Source organism: Podarcis tiliguerta (assembly GCF_965153285.1).
Source record: "Podarcis tiliguerta genome assembly, chromosome: 2".
Classification (NCBI taxonomy): domain Eukaryota; kingdom Metazoa; phylum Chordata; class Lepidosauria; order Squamata; family Lacertidae; genus Podarcis; species Podarcis tiliguerta.
The window spans coordinates 10100872-10119198 of record NC_139535.1 but is presented as its reverse complement, the minus strand read 5'-3'; the positions used below and the strand labels follow the sequence as shown (position 1 = coordinate 10119198).

Sequence of the window (18327 nt, the reverse complement as noted above, 5' to 3'; positions counted from 1 at the left end):
ACAGTCCTCAAAGGGTTAAGGTAACGGCAACCGGTTGCCTAGACAAGACCCGGAAGCGTAAGAATGCTCCCCGCTTCCTGTTCCTGCGCGTCTCGATGGTCCGGGCTTGGGCATCGGAATTGGAGATTAGCCGAGGTTGCCCGCAAAGGTGAGTTGGGAGATGGCGGAGGGGAGAGCGAGAAGTTAATGGAGACGCTTCCTTTGGGCTCTTTGCCTGTTTCTGCTCAGGGTCTGCCCTGCAAGCAGCTCTCCCGGGGGGCTTCTGCTGAGAAAAGCTGGGAAAGGCTCAGAAAAGGGAAAGGCAGCCAGGATTAGGGGTTAGAGCAGTTCCCCAGTGATGAATGGGTGCAGCATGTGGAGGGCGGAGGGAGTAAAGGGAGAGCCGGGAAAGGGGTGCATCAAATTAGGCACGGCGTTTGGGAGAAAGTGGCTCGAGAGACGTTTTACTCCGCCTTTCATGAAACCAGAACTCGGGGCCAAGCAGTGAAGCTGAGCGGTGAGAGATGCAGGACAGACAAAAGGAAGGAGCATGTAATTGAACTATGGAGTTCACTGCCGCAAGAAATAGTGATGGGCACCGAGTTATTATTATTAACAACAATCATATAATTTATATACCACCCTATACCCCGGGGTCTCAGGGCAGTTCACAGAATAAAATCAAGATATAAAACCACAAAATACCTAATAAAAAATAAAAACAGCAACCCATTACCCCCCCCCAAACCCCCACAATTTAAAAGGGTATAGGAGGGTGTAAATCGGATCAACCAAATGCCTGGTTAAAGAGGGTGGATTTAAAAGAGGATTTGGCAAATTCAGTGGGGGGGGGGGAGACTATCATCAACACTAAGGACACGGATGACTCTGTTTCAGAGCACTCATAGGTGAAAGCACCTATGAAGGGCGTGGACAGGGTTGAAGAAGTATGCAACTTGGAGGGAGGGTGTGGCCTGGGGGAGAGACCCAAGGGCCAGACAGGAGGGTATTTGGCCCTCAGGCCTGAGGCTTCCCACCCCTGCTATAGACAATACTGAGCTAGATGGGCCATCCATGGCTTCTGGTGTCCTGTCATTTCAGAAGGTGCATTTCAGCTTTTGTGTGGCTCTTCTGTGAAGTCGCCTGTCACCAATGATTATGCAAATACTCCCATTAAACAATTAGAAAATGATTCTGTTCCGAGATGCTGATGTTTGCTCACACCCTGTCCTCCCTTGCTAATACACAAAGGGAAGTGTGCAGCTGTGGGAGGGAGAGTCCCAGGCTCATGATATACCAGACTGATAAAATTCATTCTGAAAGGGGAGCTGATTACAAGGGAAGTGGGAAAGTTACTGATGAGAGGAGTGAGGTTAACCTCCATGAATGCAGGACAGAATTGTGAGAGATTCTGTAACCACAAAGAGACAAAACACATGGCTTATAATAGTTTATGTCTTTTAGATACCTTGGATATATGGACTGCCTCTGTTAATCTATGTGTTTAGATTAGGACTGATGGACTCTCATTGGTGTCAGCAACAGTTCATTATCCTTTTCTTTCTTTTGGTATACTTGCAAAAAAAAAATGCTGAAAAAGAAAATAAGAAAAGAAAGGGGTAGACAAACACAAGCCTTGATACATATGGCTGCTATTCTTGCATCACTGACCTGTTGCGGAACACACATACAAACCTCAATTGTAGAGGGGCCTTTAGTTTGTATAATTAAAGTGACTTAAAGCGCAATCTTGTCCTAGTGCAATAAAAAAAAGAGAAGGAGATTTATAGTGGTTGGGGAAATGAGGAAAATGCACCGAATAGTGTGGGATGAACAAATGATTAACAGGGAGATGTATAAAAAACACTACACAAGCAAATCAGAGAGAATGCTTGCTGTCATATTACCGCCCCACAAACAGATTGTGATGAATGCTCAGTAAATAGATGGTCTGGAGGAGACTTAACTTATCTTAGGATGCCAAGATTTTGCTATAAGCATACAAAACCTTTCACTCATACAGTCATACCTCTGGTTAAATGTGCTTCAGGTTGAGCGTTTTCAGGTTATGCTCCGCGGCGACCCGGAAGTAATGGAGCGTGTTACTTCCGGGTTTCGCTGCTCGCGCATGCGCAGATGCTCAAAATGATGTCACGCGCATGCGTGGAAGTGGTGACCCTTGCCCGCACAGACGCGGGTTGCATTCACTTCAGGATGCGAATGGGGCTCCAGAACGGATCCCGTTTGCATCCAGAGGTACCACTGTATTTCAATTTTATTTTATTTTTCCTCAGACGCTGCTGCCAGGAATAAAAATGGAGGAGCAGGACCTGCCAGGACCCAATCCAGCAAAGAGATCAGAAACGAGAGGAAAAGGCTCCCGTGCTGTCCAAACTGGGACTGCCAGGGAGTTTCCAACTGAGACAACCCCAGGAATAACTAAGCATGAGCTAAACAAGGGGCCCCACCAGAAAACTCCGCAGCAGGGGGTCCTGAAGCCCAAATGGTCTATGCGTTCAAGATCAAAACCCTCACGGCTCTTTCAGTCCCAGCCGCGGTGGGATGATGCTAATGACTTCCAGGCCTCCTTCAAGGCTGTCATTGACACCAGCCGGTGGCCAACAGGAGAGAGTGCGTCCCGTCGAGAAGCCCGTGGGGCCCATCAAAGGCTGGATCCTTTTGTGAAAGTGAAGGAGGAGATTCTGGATGAGGAAACTCTCAGCTTGGAGATTCGATGTCTTCGCTTCCGGCATTTCGGCTACCAGGAGACCGAGGGGCCCCGAGAGGCCTTGAGACAACTCCGAGAGCTTTGCCGCCAGTGGCTGATGCCTGAGAGGCACACCAAGGAGCAGATCCTGGAGCTGGTGACCTTGGAGCAGTTCCTGGCTGTCCTGCCCCTGGAGATGCAGTGCTGGGTCCGGGAATGGGGCCCAGAGACCTGTACCCAAGCGGTGGACCTTGCGGAAGATTTCTTGCTGAAGCCTCGAGAGGCCGAGAGGCCAGAGGAAAAGGTGAACAAAGCTTGTGCGAATTGACCTAGGAGTTGTGTCAGCTTGGGTCGTCTGTGAGTGTGGAAAAGTTGGTCTGGAAATGTCTCTTGGCAAACACAGTTCAAAAACACTGTGTCCAGAGAGAAAAGTCTTGATAACACTTTACTAAGTATACTGAACAAAATGGTGTATAATTTGAGGAGAAAGGAAACAGAGGTTTTGTGTTTCAGTTTGGGCCTTGTACAGAGTGCCGGGAGACATTCAGTCAAACATATAGAGGTAAAACTCCCTCGGAACTGCACAGCCAACCAAGAGCATGTGCTATCTCACTAAAGATAATGCCACTGCCTGGTTGCTAAGTAATAACTCCACCTGTCCCCCTCTTGGCTAGTTGACTTTAATGCTAATCAAATTAACCCTAAATTACAAACAGCCCCAGCAAGCATGACCAACAGCCAGGGATGACAGGAGTCGTAGTTTAGCACTATCTGGAAGACCAAAGGTTCCTCATACTGGATACTACTTTTCAGTCATTCCATTCCTATCTGCTCCAAATTCCATTTTATGTGGAGGAAAATATTTTATTTAAGCCATTCGCTATCAATAGATCTTGAAGCAGTTTACATTGAAGTGGTTGCCATGTTAAAAAATCCAGGAACGCAAGTATAGAATAAAACACTTTCAACAATTTAAGATGAAGAAAATCCAACTGCACATAGGTCCCGCTTTCCGAACACAATGCGCTTCCCAGGAAATCATCCTTTAGGCGAACGTTCGCATAATGAGCCGACAATTTTCATTATTTCTTATGGGAGCATTTCTAATGTGTGTTCCCACCATGTTTTCCTCCTAAAATGGCTGCAGCCAACCAGCAAAAGAGGGGCAAAGGAAAAACTGATTTGTCTGCTGCTCCCTGATTAGTCTGATTTCTTTCGCCATGGTTTCTACTCCAGCAAAGTACAAACAAACAGGGAAGTGGGCGAACTCCAGCTGTTTACATATCTGAATCAGCCAAGTGTGCAGCGAAGCTTGGGTATAACTCTCTGTGTAAAGAGAAGTGAATTTTTGCATAATGAGCAGGTGGGTGGTGGGTAGGGTTGCCATATTTCAAACTGAAAATCCGGACAGAAAAACTGTTGAGCTTTTTGGGCAAAATGCCATTTTTGAGCTATGCCAATATGGGTTGCCATATGTCCGGATTTCCCCAGACATTTTCCCAATTTCCACTCAGACACTGCTGCTGACTGCAGTATCCCGGATATGTCAGGGAAAATCCAGTAGTATGGCAATGCTAATAGTGCAGCCTGAATGTACATAGATAAACAGTACAGTGCAATATCTGTATATGCAGCAATAATTGTATCAGTGTTTAATTTAAATTTTTTTTGAGTGTGTGTGTGTGTGTGTGTGTGTATGGGCCACCTCTCCCCACATGATCCAACCTAGACTCTGCTTTCATAATCCAAGGCCTTTCTCCATGTGCCCCCTTAGAGAGGGAGATGTGGAGAGTGTCAGCATGAGACTGGGTCTTCTTAGTGGTGGCTCAGTGCTTATGTAACACTCTCCCCGGCTACACATGTCTGGCAATATCACTACATTTCTGTAAAGGTAAAGGGACCCCTGACCATTAGGTCCAGTCGTGACCGACTCTGGGGTTGCTGTGCTCATCTCACTTTATTGGCCGAGGGAGCCGGCGTACAGCTTCCGGGTCATGTGGCCAGCAGGACTAAGCCGCTTCTGGCGAACCAGAGCAGCACACGGAAACGCCTAAACATTTCTTTAGGTGCAGGCAAAAATGTTTCTCTTCAGCCAGGCCTTTTTATAATCTGTAGCCTCCCTCAGTGGGTGTGATTTTTTTAGCTTTTACAGTGCTACCTCTGGTTATGAGTGGCATTCGTTCCGGAGGCCCTGCTGTATCCCAAAATCTTCGTAACCGGAGGATTGCTTCTACGCACGCAGCGCCACAGAGCACTTCTGCACATGCGCGAGCAGCAAACCCACTTCCGGGTTTGCCGCTTTTGCAACCTGAGGATTACGATACCCGAAGGGTAACCTGAGGGTCCACTGTACTGATTTAGTTTTATGTAGGTAACATATGTGCTACCTTTGCTAAGTCACTTTGAGTTCCTTTTTGTAAAAGTGACGAATAAGTTTTTAAAGTGCCTAATAAAACTAATAATACAGATTTAACACCTACAGCTCTAAATCTTTCGTTCTTCTTTGGTTTCAGATATGGGGGCCTTTCACAAATGTGGCCATTCATTCGCCCGCATCAGAGGAGGATTCCTCAGACACCACTGAAATGCAGATTTGCACAGAGGTCAAGGAGGAAGCAGATGAGATTGACTTGCTGGATCAAGATTTAGGTTTGAGTCCTTTGACTACGAAGCTTCTTAGCTGGTGATGCTGGGGATTGAATGTGGGGTCTTCTGCGTTCAGAGCAGATGCTCTACCATTGAGTTAGGACCTTTCCCATTCTAAATCATGGTATTCAGAATCTTCTCTCTCATTTCTTGATTCTCTTATTTCTTTCAACAGATGAGAGGCACGAACTGGAAGATGCAGAAGGGATCTTTGAAGAGGAAACAGTTGAGCAAGTCGTTGTGGCTGGAGCATCCCCGGAAAGAGCCAAGGGAGATTTATTCCAGGATCCTGAAGTCGACAAGAGACCTGGAAGCCAGGAGGGGCAAGAAAATCGCCGGGACAAGCACCCGAGGAAGGCGGCAAAACCACCGGGGCAAGGCGAGGAAGGCAACAGGGGCTTGAACCAGAATACCTTCCAGCACGGAATCCGCCAGATCTTTGATCTCCTGGAGAATCAGAAGCAGCAGGTGAGGGAGAGGCCGTACAAATGCACCTACTGCAGGGAGAGTTTCCAGAACAAATCCCACCTGTCGATTCACGAGAGGACCCACACCGGGGAGAAACCGTACGAATGCCCGAACTGCGGGAGGTCGTTCTCCCAGCACTCGAACCTCCTGAGGCACGAGAGGACCCACACGGGGGAGAAGCCCTACAAGTGCGCCGACTGTGACAAAAGCTTCAACCAGAAGGCCACCCTTGTCATCCACCAGAGGACCCACACGGGAGAGAAGCCGTACCAGTGCTCCGAGTGCGGCAAGAGCTTCAGCACCAGCTCCCAGCTCATCACCCACAAGCGGATCCACTCGGGCGAGAAGCCGTACCAGTGCTCCGACTGCGGCCAGAGCTTCAGCCGAAGGCCGCACCTCGTGGTGCACGAGAGGACCCACACCGGAGAGAAGCCCTACAAGTGCACCGACTGCGGGGAGAGCTTCAGAAACAGCTCGGTCTTCAACGTTCACAAAAGGACCCACACGGGGGAGAAACCCTACAAGTGCTCCTACTGCGGGCAGAGCTTAAGCCGGAGGACCAACCTCATTAAACATGAGAGAATCCACACGGGAGAAAAGCCCTTCAAGTGCCCAGAATGCGACCTCAGCTTCCGGTCCAGCACCTTGCTGAAAGCTCATAAGAGGACCCACACAGGGGAAAAACCGTACAAATGCCTGGAGTGCGAGAAAAGGTTCTGCGGTCTCACGGGTCTTCGTAAACATAAGAAAGTCCACACCGAGAAACAGCCATAAGGGTGGGCCTGAGGATATAAGCAGGGCTGTGATGAAGTGAAAGGGGTTCAGATCACAGGCGCTGGCCTTAACTGGCCTGGGAGCTGTGCATCTTAAGGACCACCACCTTCTGTTATGTGCCCTGCTCACACTCTTCCACATCTAAGGCCCCACTCTATGTACTGCTGCCAAACAAAGCTCAGCAGACCTCTGTTAAGAGCAGAGCCTTTTTTGCAGCTGCACCACGGTGCAGAATGCCCCTGCCTCAAGAGGTTCTGCCAAGCCCGGACACGGTGCTCATTGAATCCCCAGGCCAAAAATTGAGGTTGGTGTGGCACTGCCCCATTCATCTCGATTGAGTGGCCTCTGCTGGTCAAGAAGGAAGCAATATGTGGTTGTTTCGATTGCATGATCCTTAGTTTTAGGCTAAGTAGGGCATGGGAACTAGAGGGTTAAGCCAAAGGCCTCATAGAAAAGGTGGGATTTGAGGGTGGTTGTTGATCCATTCCTCCCTGTAGCTCATTTTTTTATTGTTAGGGGTGGCTGCTTGTGTGTGTGTCTCCTGCTGGGAAGGGATTTGGGTCATTTTACCAGCTCCTGTCTTGTACCATTAGACCAGCTCCTCTGATGAATTTTTGCATTTATTAGTTGCTTTATATTGTCTTTAACCTTTATTTGTAAGCCACTTTGAATAATCATTGATAAAGAGGAATTTGAGTTACTGCTTTGTTGTGTGTGTATCTGTGCATGTATCGTAATTAGAGAGGTAAAATTTCCGGAAATTTTGAAGCCGTGAGAAAAAAAATGTTTTTCCCCTGTTTCCCCCCAGAAAAAATAGAAATTTTGGGGAAATGGGGGGAAAGTTCAGTGTGGAATAGTTTTACAAATTATGTGAAATGCAGTGTATATAAAAGTATTATGCTTGCAATAAAACAGGTAACCACCCCCCTTTCCCTCAAAAGCAACAAAAAAAGCAAGAAACCATTAACATAAAAAATAATCAGATTTGCCCCTTAGCGCCAACAGCAAATAAAGTTAAGGTCCACCTCAATATTTAAGCTCCATAGAAGGTCTATCTACCCTTTGAGTGGTGCTTTAAAAAGAAAGAAACAGAAGACACAACGTATAAATGCAGTTTATTCTATCTCATTTTCTGAACTACTGCTATCAATTTACTGACCAGACTATAGGTAAACATTATGCTGTGATGGTGGAGAACATTAATAAGAATCATTTAAGGGTTACAAAAGAGGAACTAATTTGTCAGACAAATTTACCCTCTTACCTGTCAGGTAAGACCTGAGAGGAGGACATAAACTATCACATCCTGAATATACTAACCATTATTCAACTGTAGGAGGTCTGAGGGACACAAGTATAGTAAACTCTCACTGCTTTCCCCTGCAGTGTCCCCTAGTGGCACAAATGCATATTTCTGCTGTTTGAGAAGTAAGTACTGTACAGTATAACTTTAATTCTATTCCAGGATTTGCTTGTCTTAAGCTGAGACAACTTGCAATAATTTAATTTACAAAAAGCCTCAGAAATCTTTCATTCAGGTCTTCATGTTATATTGTTTGAATAAAATGTCATAGATAAATTATTTATCATTGGAAAAGAACATATTCCACACACTCCCCCCCCCCCATTTTTTTCAGGGGAGGGGACGGTTTTGGGGTGAAAAATCTGTCCCGTTCCCCACCCCCATTTTTCTGTTTTTTCCCCCAGGCCTTTCCCTCTCTAATTGTAATATATTGGATGCAGGAGGAGAAAAGCAGGGTATTGAAAGTGGAAACTAATTTTAGACTTAATGGTCTGATGGGGGGTATTACATCACTTTCTTTGTAATGTGGTAAGTGGGACACAGCTCAGCTTTCTAAGGGCTTTTGCACGAGATTAAAACAGAGTAGAAAGCCTCCAGCTTCCTAAACTGTCTCTGTACTTTGAATTGCACTCTTTTCTTGGAAGTAGAATGGTATTCTCAGGTTGCACTTAAAGGCCTATGCCAAACTAGGATACATTCACAAAGATTAATGTCTGTCCTTGCACACAAACTCCATCTGTCAGGCTTGCTGCCTTGGGGGGGCCCTCCTCATTCTGCTGAGTGGCGGCCCTGGACATCTGCCCATACTCTTGCCCCGAAGGCACCACAGAGCGAAGGGATGGGAGCAAGAAGACAGATGGGCAGAAGACTCGGGCTGCTAACACACTATATATTTAAAACACATGGCTTTCCCCCAATGAATCTTGGAAAGTAGTTTAAAGGCGCTGGGAATTGTAGTTCTGTGGGGAGTGGAACTACAGTTCCCTGGATTCGGGGAGGCTTTGAATATATGGGGTGTCTGCAGTCTAAGGCTGCTTCCAGACACCCTGTTTATTCTGATTTGTTTGCCAGCAGGTAAGATGATATGTCAAAGCAAGGGTTACTCCACACTTTCCAGTGCGTTGGGGAAACATCATTTTCCTTATTGCAAAAAGTCTAACTTTTCTTGGGAGGGTGGGCTTGTTGCACAAGACTCCGCCAAACCACTTTTTTTTGGGGGGGGGAGCGGCAGAAACTCTGTTCACAGACTGGTGTGCAAGTATAAATACTGTATAGCAATCCTGAAAAAGAATGCCTACACTAAAAAAAAGTACAGTGGTACCTCGGGTTAAGTACTTAATTCGTTCTGGAGGTCCATTCTTAACCTGAAACTGTTCTTAACTTGAGGTACCACTTTAGCTATTGGGGCCTCCCGCTGCCACTCCAGAATTTCTGTTCTCATCCTGAAGCAAAGTTCTTAACCCGAGGTACTATTTCTGGGGTAGCGGAGTCTGTAACCTTAAGCGTCTGTAACCTGAAGCGTATGTAGCCTGAGGTACCACTGTACTTAAAACCTTGTGTGCATGTGTAAAAGCCAGTGTATACATACAAAAAGCCTAACAGCCCTGTGAAATTTTGGCAGTTTTGTTTGTGGCAGAACCTTGGTGAACTTGATCTCTGTGTTAGGAGGCACCCACCCTGTAAATTTAAAGCAGTCATGGCTTTCCCCTTCTGCAATCTTGGAGACTGTTCCCCCCCCCCCGGGTGCTGGGAATTACGGCTCTGTTGAGGGGTCTTCTAACAACTGTCAGCACCATTAGCAAGCAACATTTCAGGTTTTTGTGGGTGAAGCCATGGCTGTTAGAAGTGCTTTAAATGTGTACTGTGGAAGTGACCTTCCTCTTTAATGTGCCACAACCTTCTTTGGCTGAAATGCAAAATGCATTCAGCACCATTTTGCATGTAGGCAGTTGGTTGTGGTGGTGGTGGGGGGGACACACAAGAGGAAGAAAAGCTAGCAAAGCATTTTTAAAGAAAATTGTTCAAATGCATTTCCTCAAAATATGGGCACTGATTTACGAGGGCCAGGAATTAGGGGAACAAGGACTTCCATACCTTATTTCATGCATCTGATTAAGTGAGCTTGAATCTGTGAAACCATAAAGGTAAAGGGACTCTGCTAGGTTGGCAGGAGTAGGGACCAAGCAACGGGAGCTCACCCCGTCGTGGGGATTTGAATTGAACCATATGTCACAACAAATTTGTTAGGGCCCCTCCAGCATGGTGGTGGGGTTTCTGCAAGTGTGCTTTTGCAAAATGTCACTAGTACAATGATAGTGCATTTGGTGGCTGATTTATACTGAACATCATTCCGCTTTCTTATGCTATCACATTATTGCTGCCAGAAGGGGCACTCCTGCACTATTCTAGCACAACAAAAGCAGGCCATAAAAAAACACCAGAACGTTTGTTGTAATGAAAAGTTAGAAGAATTCAGCAGCAAGTTATGGTACATGCAGTGCTTTTTTTCTTTTAAAAAATAGGTTTAGGGGTACTCTCATTTTTCTGCTCATATTGAAATACTGTCCCTCAATGAGGCCAAACTTTAGGGGTATGCGTACCCCCAGCAAAAAAGCACTGGGTACATGCACAGATTGGAAACGAAGCAGTGTGTCTACCCCAAAACGTTTGCACATGTAAACAGTATTGAAACAACCCTGATAGCATCATGAGCACAAATGCACAAGGAAAAGGACATCTGGAGGGGACCTTAGGGGACCATACATCTTAAGGACAGGACTACTCCCAAAGAATCCTGGGAACTGTAGTCCACCCCTCAGAGCTAGAATTCCCAGCGCCCTTAACAAACTACGGTTCCCAAGGTTCTTAGGGAGAATCCATGTCCTTGAAAAGTGTTAAGGTGCTTTTTCAAAGTGTTACAATACTTTCTTGTGGTTAAATAACACAGCAGCAGCTAACCTGCCTGAAAACAGTCTTCTTCTAGGGCTGAAGGAGACATGGGTTCCAGATAGATGCATCCTCAGCACCTTTGGGGAACCAGGATTCCCCCCCTCCCCCCGCTTAACGCCCCCAGCTATTTGCATTCTCTGCAGGATCTTTCCGCCCATTCGTCCCCCTCGTGTTGCAGGGGCTTCAAGGGGTTAATGTCACAGAGCTGTGACTCCTAGACAGGGCCAGAAAAAAGGGAATTCATTTGAAGCTGCAAATGCATTCTTCTTCCTGCCCCCCCCCCCTTCTCCTGGCTGGCTGTGAAGAAGAAACAGCCTTTTGCATGCATTTTTTAAAAATAATAATAATATATTGATTGCATTTTGGAGTACAGATTGCCACAGCTGCAGCATAACTGGAGAAGTGAGTTCAGAAGCGAGGGGTTTTTTTGGGGGGGGAGGGGGGATCTCCAATGGAAAATAGGGAGCCAATTGGGGAACAGGCAGCAGCAAGAAATTTGGGGGAGAGGTAGTGGGCACCCCCAACTTCCCATTTTGCAGAAATGCAAATAGACTAGAGAAACCATCCCTCTTTAGTCCGCCTCTGCAGCTGATCCACGACCGCAGCCGCCGCCTTGTCCAGACTAGCAGCAGTGGAAGGAAATATTTGTTTTTTAGAAAAACATCAGGGCCATTGAATAGGTGGCGGAGTGGGGGGTGGGTGGAGAGTGGGAGGGGGGTGGAGAGAACCGCAGCTCAGCGGTTGGAGAGCAGAAGGCAATAGGGACGTTTCCTTTAAACAAGCCAAACCATTGTCCTGCCGGTAACTTGGCTAGTTTGCAAAGGCCTTTGAATCACAGGACTTCCTCCAAAGAATCATGGGAACAGTAGTTTTAGATGCTGGGAATTGTAGGCCTGCGAGGGTATACTATGGTTCCCGGGAATCTTTGGCATGAGGGAGCTGCGTGCTTTAAGTGTATGGTGTTTAAAACCTCAGGGATGGGGAAGCAGTGGCTCGCTGGGTGTTGCTGGACTCTCAACTCCCATCATCATCTCTGACCTTTAGTTTGTCTTTCTGATTTGTCCGCAAGAACATGTGAAGCACACTTTTGTGGCAACTAACCCTTTGGCTTTATGAGCTGAGTTTGCACCCCTGACCGGCCCACAAAGTTCTCTGGGTATCCTGAGGCCATCCATTTTCTTGCCCCCTCTCTTTCTCACCTTACCCCATCTTGCAATGTGGTTGTGAGAATAAAACCAAGGGAGCCCCAAGCGCTTCAGACCGCAGCTATTCGATAAAGAAAAAAATCCCTGCACTTAGAAAGCTAATATGTCAGCGAGAAGGCAAGGCTAGAATGCTTAACCCTGATGCACTAGCTTTCTGTGTGCAGGGATGTGCTTATTTGTTAAGAGGCCCCTGATGTGAGGCCTCGCCCACAGTCTCAAGCGGCACTCTCCAGACATAGGACCATACTAAACTCTGTGGGGATAAGTAGATCAGTACATCTTTATGATTAGCTCAGTGCTACTTTGAGGGAGAGCTGTAGTAGAGGTGAGGAAAGTCTTTCAGCTTGAGGGCTGCATTCGTTTCTGTGCTACCTTATGAGTGTCAAATTTTACCTTTATACAGTACACTAATTTCTAAGCAAACTCACATTCCCATCTCCAGCCTCATTGAGGCCTGGGGTTCCTCTCCCCTGCTATTATAGGTACACTACAACGGTCCTCTATAATTGTTCGAGGATACTGTTTTTCTCAACATTGCACTGCCCCACTTCATTTTAACACTGGATTTCTCTTCCAGAGCTGCTGCCAAGATTTCAACATGGAGGAACAAGACCTTGCAGGACCCAAGCAAGCTGGGAGGAGATTGGAGGAGGTAGGAAGAGCCCGTGATGTCCAAGGGGAGAGCACCACCAAGTCTGTGGCTCAGGCACCACTGCAAGGCGTTAAGCAGGAACTAGAAGAGGGGTTGCTGCAGCAAGGCTGGGGAGCCCAGTGGTCAGAGTTCCTGGGCGCGCCACAGCCCTCTCGTTCAACATGGACAAGCTTACGCCCCTGGTCAGGGCCTGGCGCCAAAGAAATCCCAGCCTCCAGAGCAGCTGAGGCTTGCCGCTGGCCTAGCCGGGAATATGCAACCCAAACCGTGGCAGGTCCTGGTGATGAAACCCGCGAGGCCTACGAAAGCCTGGACTTTGCTGTGAAAGTGAAGGAAGAGGCCCTGGACGGAGAGGCCCTTGGCTCCGAGACACTGCACCAACGGTTCAGGCAGTTCTGCTACCAGGAGGCCGAGGGGCCGCGAGAGGCCTTCAATCAGCTCTGGGAGCTTTGCCGCCAGTGGCTGAGGCCCGAGAGACACACCAAGGAGCAGATCCTGGAGCTGGTGATCCTGGAGCAGTTCCTGGCCATCCTGCCTCGGGCGATGCAGAGCTGGGTCCGGGAGAGCGGCCCAGAGACCTGTTCTGAAGCGGTGGCCCTGGCAGAGGACTTCTTAATGAGGCAGCCAGAGGCGGAGGGATGCCCACCAAGCACTCCTGCCAAAAGAGCCAGGGAGAGGGAGAGCTGCAGGCTGCCTTGGAATGTCTGTGTTGGGCTGCTTTTTCCTGGGGGGCGGGTGGGTGGGTTGGAAATGTGATCTAGAAGGGCTCAGGTCAACCCGCAGCCCAGAGGCCACAAACCTTTTGTGGGGGCCAGCGGGCATATTCGGAAATTTGAGAAAGCGTCGTGGGCACCAGTCACAAAATGGCTGCTGCCAGGTGCATAGCATAACAAAATGGCTTCCGTTTGGGGTTATAGTGTAATACAGTATGGCTGCCACATCTAAACATAGCTGTCAACATTTTCCTTTTTTTAAGGGAAACTCCCTTATTCCGAATAGGATGCCTCGCAAGAAAAGGGAAAAGTTGACAGCTATGGATCTAAAAGAGCAGAAAAAGAGATGGGCCCCCCAAAATGTGGGCATGCCCACCCTTAAGCCACTTGCACCAGTGGATAATCAGCCAGAAGCTCTTTACACCTCTCCTCTATTCAGAATGAAAGGGAGAGGATGTCCACTTTTTGCGTCCAGTGAAATATGGACACGTGTAAGGGGCTGTATTTGGTATTGTGAGAGGCCAAGGCAGTACAAACCCTGTCTCTCTGTGATAGACCGGGGCTTGGGGTGCAGTTGCTGATTTCTGGATCCAGCACTGCTTGGGTAGTGATGGGTAGAGAAATCTCACTTCACTGGGATCTCTGGTCCTCCCCCCCCCCCCCCCCCGCCGGTCAAATTCTCTTTGCATATTAAAACTGTTCTCACATTTCCATTCCAGATGTCAGAGCCTCTGGAAGACATGGCTGATAACACCACAGTGTCGGCACAGGATATGTCGGACCTGGGGAAGCTGCATTTTGCCTCAGATGCCAAGCAAAGGAGCGATCGGGAGGCCATCTTGCTGGGTAGGTGCTTGAGCCTGAAGCAGATGCTGTTAGAATAATAGAATCATAGAATCTTCAAGTTTGAAGAGACCCCAAGGGTCTTCTATTCCAACCCCCTGCAATGCAGGAATCTCAGCTAAAGCATCCATGATAGATGGCCATCCAGCCTCTGTTTAGAAACCTCCAAGGAAAGAGAGTCCACCACATCCCGAGGGAGACCGTTCCACTGCTGTTTTCCTGAACATTTAGTCGGAATCTCATTTCTTGCAACTTTAGGCCATTGGTTCAAGAGCAGGAGAAAACAAGCATCTTCCATGTGACAGCCCTTAAGATATTTGAAGATGGCTATCATATCTCCTCTCAGTCTCCTCTTTTCCAGTCTAAACATACCCAGCTCCTTCAAGCGCTCCTCATCAGGCTTAGTTTCCAGACCCTTGAACATCTTCACCATAGCTGTCAACATTTCCCTTTTTTAAAGGGAAATTCCCTTATTCCGAATAGGATTCCTCGCAAGAAAAGGGAAAAGTTGACAGCTATGATCTTCATTACCTTCCTCTGCACACATTCCAGCTTGTCAACAACCTTCTTAAATTGTTGTCGGAAAGACGTCTTGTGCACTAAGGGCAAAGCCCTTCTCCTAGGCGTGGATCCTCTTGTAGTCAAAATGGCATAACTCAGACTCAGGGCAGGTGGATTGGCTGGCAGGTACACCAAGGTTTGCAAAGTTTGCGGTGGGGGGGGGGAGGGGAGAGAGAAAAGGACTCGAAACAACTCAGTGAGGACTGGGCATGCTCAGTGAGTATGTAAGGAAGGCTGGCAGACTGCGGGCAGGGTGAGACAAAGAAAAAACATGGAGACGGAGAATGGAATGGAATAGGAGACCACACACTGGACAATGGTCCATCTAGAGAGCCAGTGTGGTGTAGTGGTTAAGAGCGATAGACTCGTAATCTGGTGAACCGGGTTCGCGTCTCCGCTCCTCCACATGCAGCTGCTGGGTGACCTTGGGCTAATCACACTTCTCTGAAGTCTCTCAGCCTCACTCAACTCACAGAGTGTTTGTTGTGGGGAAGAAAGGAATGTTAGCCGCTTTGAGACTCCTTCGGGTAGTGATAAAGCGGGATATCAAATCCAAACTCTTCTTCTAGTTCAGTGGCTATGGGAATGCTGATTTGTTTACCTGCCCTTCACCATAAGGTTGCAGAGCGGGTCACAACAATGGAAAATGAAACATAAAAAGCAATTTAAAACAAATTATTGCCACACGATAGGGGCAGACCGAGAAGTCTGGAATCCCGAACAAGGAGTGCTTTTATTTATTTATTTATCTACAGTGCAGTCCTGTGCAGGTCTACTCAAAGGTAAGCACCACCAAGCTCAATGGGGCTTACTCCCACATACAACCTTGGTGTGTGTTTTTACTCAGTCGTATCAACAGCATTTCCTACAGGAAGCTTACATAAAAGTAAAACATTACAAACTGTAATGATCAAGAAGAGGTTTTAAAAAATAGAACACCGATTTAAAAGCTAAGGATTAAAGCAGCTCCAGTCAGCAGCAAGAGGAAAAACAGTGGCAAACTATGATTACAGGGCGGTTGTAAAAATAGCAACAAAATATACGAAAATCTTTGAACATTCTAAACTGTTGTTGTTTAGTCGTTTAGTTGTGTCCGACTCTTCGTGACCCCCTGGACCAGAGCACGCCAGGCACTCCTGTCTTCCACTGCCTCCCACAGTTTGGTCAAACTCATGCTGGTAGCTTCGAGAACACTGTCCAACCATCTTGTCCTCTGTTGTTCCCTTCTCTTTGTGCCCTCAATCTTTCCCAAGATCAGGGTCTTTTCCAGGGAGTCTTCTCTTCTCATGAGGTGGCCAAAGTACTATTATTTTACTGACATTGCTTACCCAGGAACAGCAGGATTGTGTACATCGTTCTCCCTCTTCCTTTCCCCCACTTAAAAAACAATCAGAACTACCTTATTAGGTAGATCAGACTGAAAATAAATGACTGGCTCAAAGTCTCCCCTTGAGCTTCATGATGGGTCGAACTTAGATCTCCCCAGTCCAGGTCTGACACCCTTAAGAACTATACCATTATTGGCTTTCTGATGCGGCCTTCCTCAACCAGGTGCCCTCCATATATTTTGTACTATGACTCCCATTAGCCCCCACCCAGCACAGTTGCTGATGGGAGTTGTAGTTCTAAAACATCTGGAGCATCGCTGGTTGTTGCAGGCTGTTTCATTATGATGCATTGTGACTAATGAGACCCGCTTTGTTCTGCCAGGCGAGGACCAAATGGAGACAAAAGAGGGAGATCCACAACCTGTGGAACTCAATGAGACATCGTTGGGAAGAGCCAAAGGGGATTCCCCCCCGTTTCATGTTGAGGTAGAGGCAGCGCCTGAGTGTCAGCCAGAACCAAGAAGTCTCCAGGGAAACCATGCCGGGAAGGAAGCAGAGAAGGCCTTGCTTTGTGAAGGAGGTAATGGAAGCTCGCACGAAAGCACAGCTAACAAAGGGATGCTCAGGAGCAAAAAGAAGTGCACCGAGTGTGGAAATCTCTGCGAGGTCTTTGACCTCCCCACGAACCAGAAATCACAAACGGAGGAAGAGTTTTACATCTGCCCCCGGTGTGGGAAGACCTTCAAGAATGGCGTATCCCTTGCTCCACACCAGGGGACCTCCGTAGCCGTAGCAAAACCCTACCCGTGCTCAGAGTGCGGCAAGAGCTTTGGCACCAAGGCTGCCCTCCTGAAGCACAAGGGGACGCACACGGGAGAGAAGCCCTACGTGTGCTCCGAGTGCGGGAAGTGCTTCACCACCAGCTCCAACCTGATCTACCACAACATCGTCCACACGGGGGAGAAGCCGCACAAGTGCTCCGAGTGCGGGAAGAGCTTCCACTGGAAGTCGTCCCTCATCACGCACGAGAGGACCCACACAGGCGAGAAGCCGTACGAGTGCCCCGAGTGCGGGAAGAGCTTCGGCAACAGCTCCCAGCTCCTGCGGCACAAGCGGGTGCACACGGGCGAGAAGCCGTACCACTGCTCGGAGTGCGGCCGGAGCTTCAACCAGATCGCCTCGCTCATCGCGCACAAGAGGATCCACACGGGAGAGAAGCCCTACGAGTGCTCGGAGTGCGGGAAAGGCTTCGGCACCAGGACGAACCTGATGATGCACAAGCGGGTACACACAGGGGAGCGGCCGTACAAGTGCTCCTACTGCGGGCAGAGCTTCAGCCAGAGGACGCACCTCATCATCCACGAGAGGACCCACACGGGCGAGAAGCCCTACACGTGCTCCGACTGCGGGAAGAGCTTCAACGCGAAAGCGCCCCTCATCACGCACAAGAGGACCCACACGGGCGAGAACCTCTACCAGTGCTTCCAGTGCGGGAAGAGCTTCAGCACCAGCTCCAACCTCCTGAACCACAACATCATCCACACGGGGGAGAAGCCGCACAAGTGCTCGGACTGCGGCAAGTGCTTCAACCGGAAGTCGTCCCTCATTACGCACCAGAGGACCCACACCGGGGAGAAGCCCTATGCGTGCTTTGAGTGTGGGAAGTGCTTCATTTCGAGCTCGGACCTCACGAAGCATAAAAAGGTCCACAGGGGGAAGCGCTCGGCCATCGCGGAAAGCGTCGTGTATAGCCCGCCGCTTGCCGAACCCGGTAGCGTTCAACCAGGAGGGCAGCCTTGCTAGGCCCGAACAAAGGGGAGATTCTGTCAGGCCTGTGTCCTTTTCAATACCAGTCTGCCTCAGTCACGTATAACAGTGAGAGCCAAAGGTTCTGGTTTTAATGTGCTAAAATAATAAAATAATAACGGATTTGTGAGACTGGAAGGAACCCCGCATAGAAGTTCTCGTCAGGTTCCCCATCCCTGCACCAGGGGAAAAGGTGCCAGTTTCTGAAGAGGATCACAGCTTCACTTGATGTTTCCTTATTTTCATGACTCACTAGAATAGATAACGTACATTCTGAGCTATCGAAAATGTGACATTTGGCACCTGAAATAGGCGTTCATGGTTGGTGCCTAATAATAATAATAAAAACGTGACAGGCCCCCAAACCCTTGTGCCTCATTTAGCGCCAATATC

At 48.2% G+C, this 18327-nt stretch overlaps 2 protein-coding genes across 3 annotated transcripts; both read left to right on the top strand.

The window, feature by feature from the left end:
• The first annotated feature begins 56 nt into the window (after nt 1-56).
• Nucleotides 57-7274, top strand: LOC310670333 (uncharacterized protein). The gene is made up of 4 exons (XM_083425523.1): nt 57-148; nt 2274-2990; nt 5200-5335; nt 5508-7274. Exons 2-4 carry the CDS (start codon nt 2295-2297, stop codon nt 6572-6574), a joined length of 1899 nt encoding a protein of 632 aa, XP_083281649.1. The 5' UTR covers nt 57-148; nt 2274-2294; the 3' UTR covers nt 6575-7274.
• A 3735-nt stretch (nt 7275-11009) lies between these two features.
• Nucleotides 11010-18299, top strand: LOC310670215 (uncharacterized protein). 2 transcript variants are annotated; one of them, XM_083425114.1, is made up of 4 exons: nt 11010-11228; nt 12609-13385; nt 14116-14242; nt 16511-18299. In XM_083425114.1, exons 2-4 carry the CDS (start codon nt 12630-12632, stop codon nt 17929-17931), a joined length of 2304 nt encoding a protein of 767 aa, XP_083281240.1. In that variant the 5' UTR covers nt 11010-11228; nt 12609-12629; the 3' UTR covers nt 17932-18299. The 2 variants fall into 2 exon arrangements, with proteins under 2 accessions (XP_083281240.1, XP_083281241.1); XM_083425115.1 differs by having other exon boundaries at nt 11021-11228; nt 12609-12683.
• The last annotated feature ends 28 nt before the right edge of the window (nt 18300-18327 follow it).

What these genes read in the sequence shown, in the direction of transcription:
- LOC310670333 (XM_083425523.1), top strand. Translation starts at nt 2,295, where the DNA reads ATGGAGGAGCAGGACCTGCCAGGACCCAATCCAGCAAAGAGATCAGAA. An exon ending in CCGAGAGGCCAGAGGAAAAG is followed by an intron (nt 2,991 to 5,199) that starts GTGAACAAAGCT and finishes CTTTGGTTTCAG; the next exon opens with ATATGGGGGCCTTTCACAAA. An exon ending in CTTGCTGGATCAAGATTTAG is followed by an intron (nt 5,336 to 5,507) that starts GTTTGAGTCCTT and finishes TTCTTTCAACAG; the next exon opens with ATGAGAGGCACGAACTGGAA.
- LOC310670215 (XM_083425114.1), top strand. Translation starts at nt 12,630, where the DNA reads ATGGAGGAACAAGACCTTGCAGGACCCAAGCAAGCTGGGAGGAGATTG. An exon ending in GCTGCAGGCTGCCTTGGAAT is followed by an intron (nt 13,386 to 14,115) that starts GTCTGTGTTGGG and finishes TTTCCATTCCAG; the next exon opens with ATGTCAGAGCCTCTGGAAGA. An exon ending in TCGGGAGGCCATCTTGCTGG is followed by an intron (nt 14,243 to 16,510) that starts GTAGGTGCTTGA and finishes TTGTTCTGCCAG; the next exon opens with GCGAGGACCAAATGGAGACA.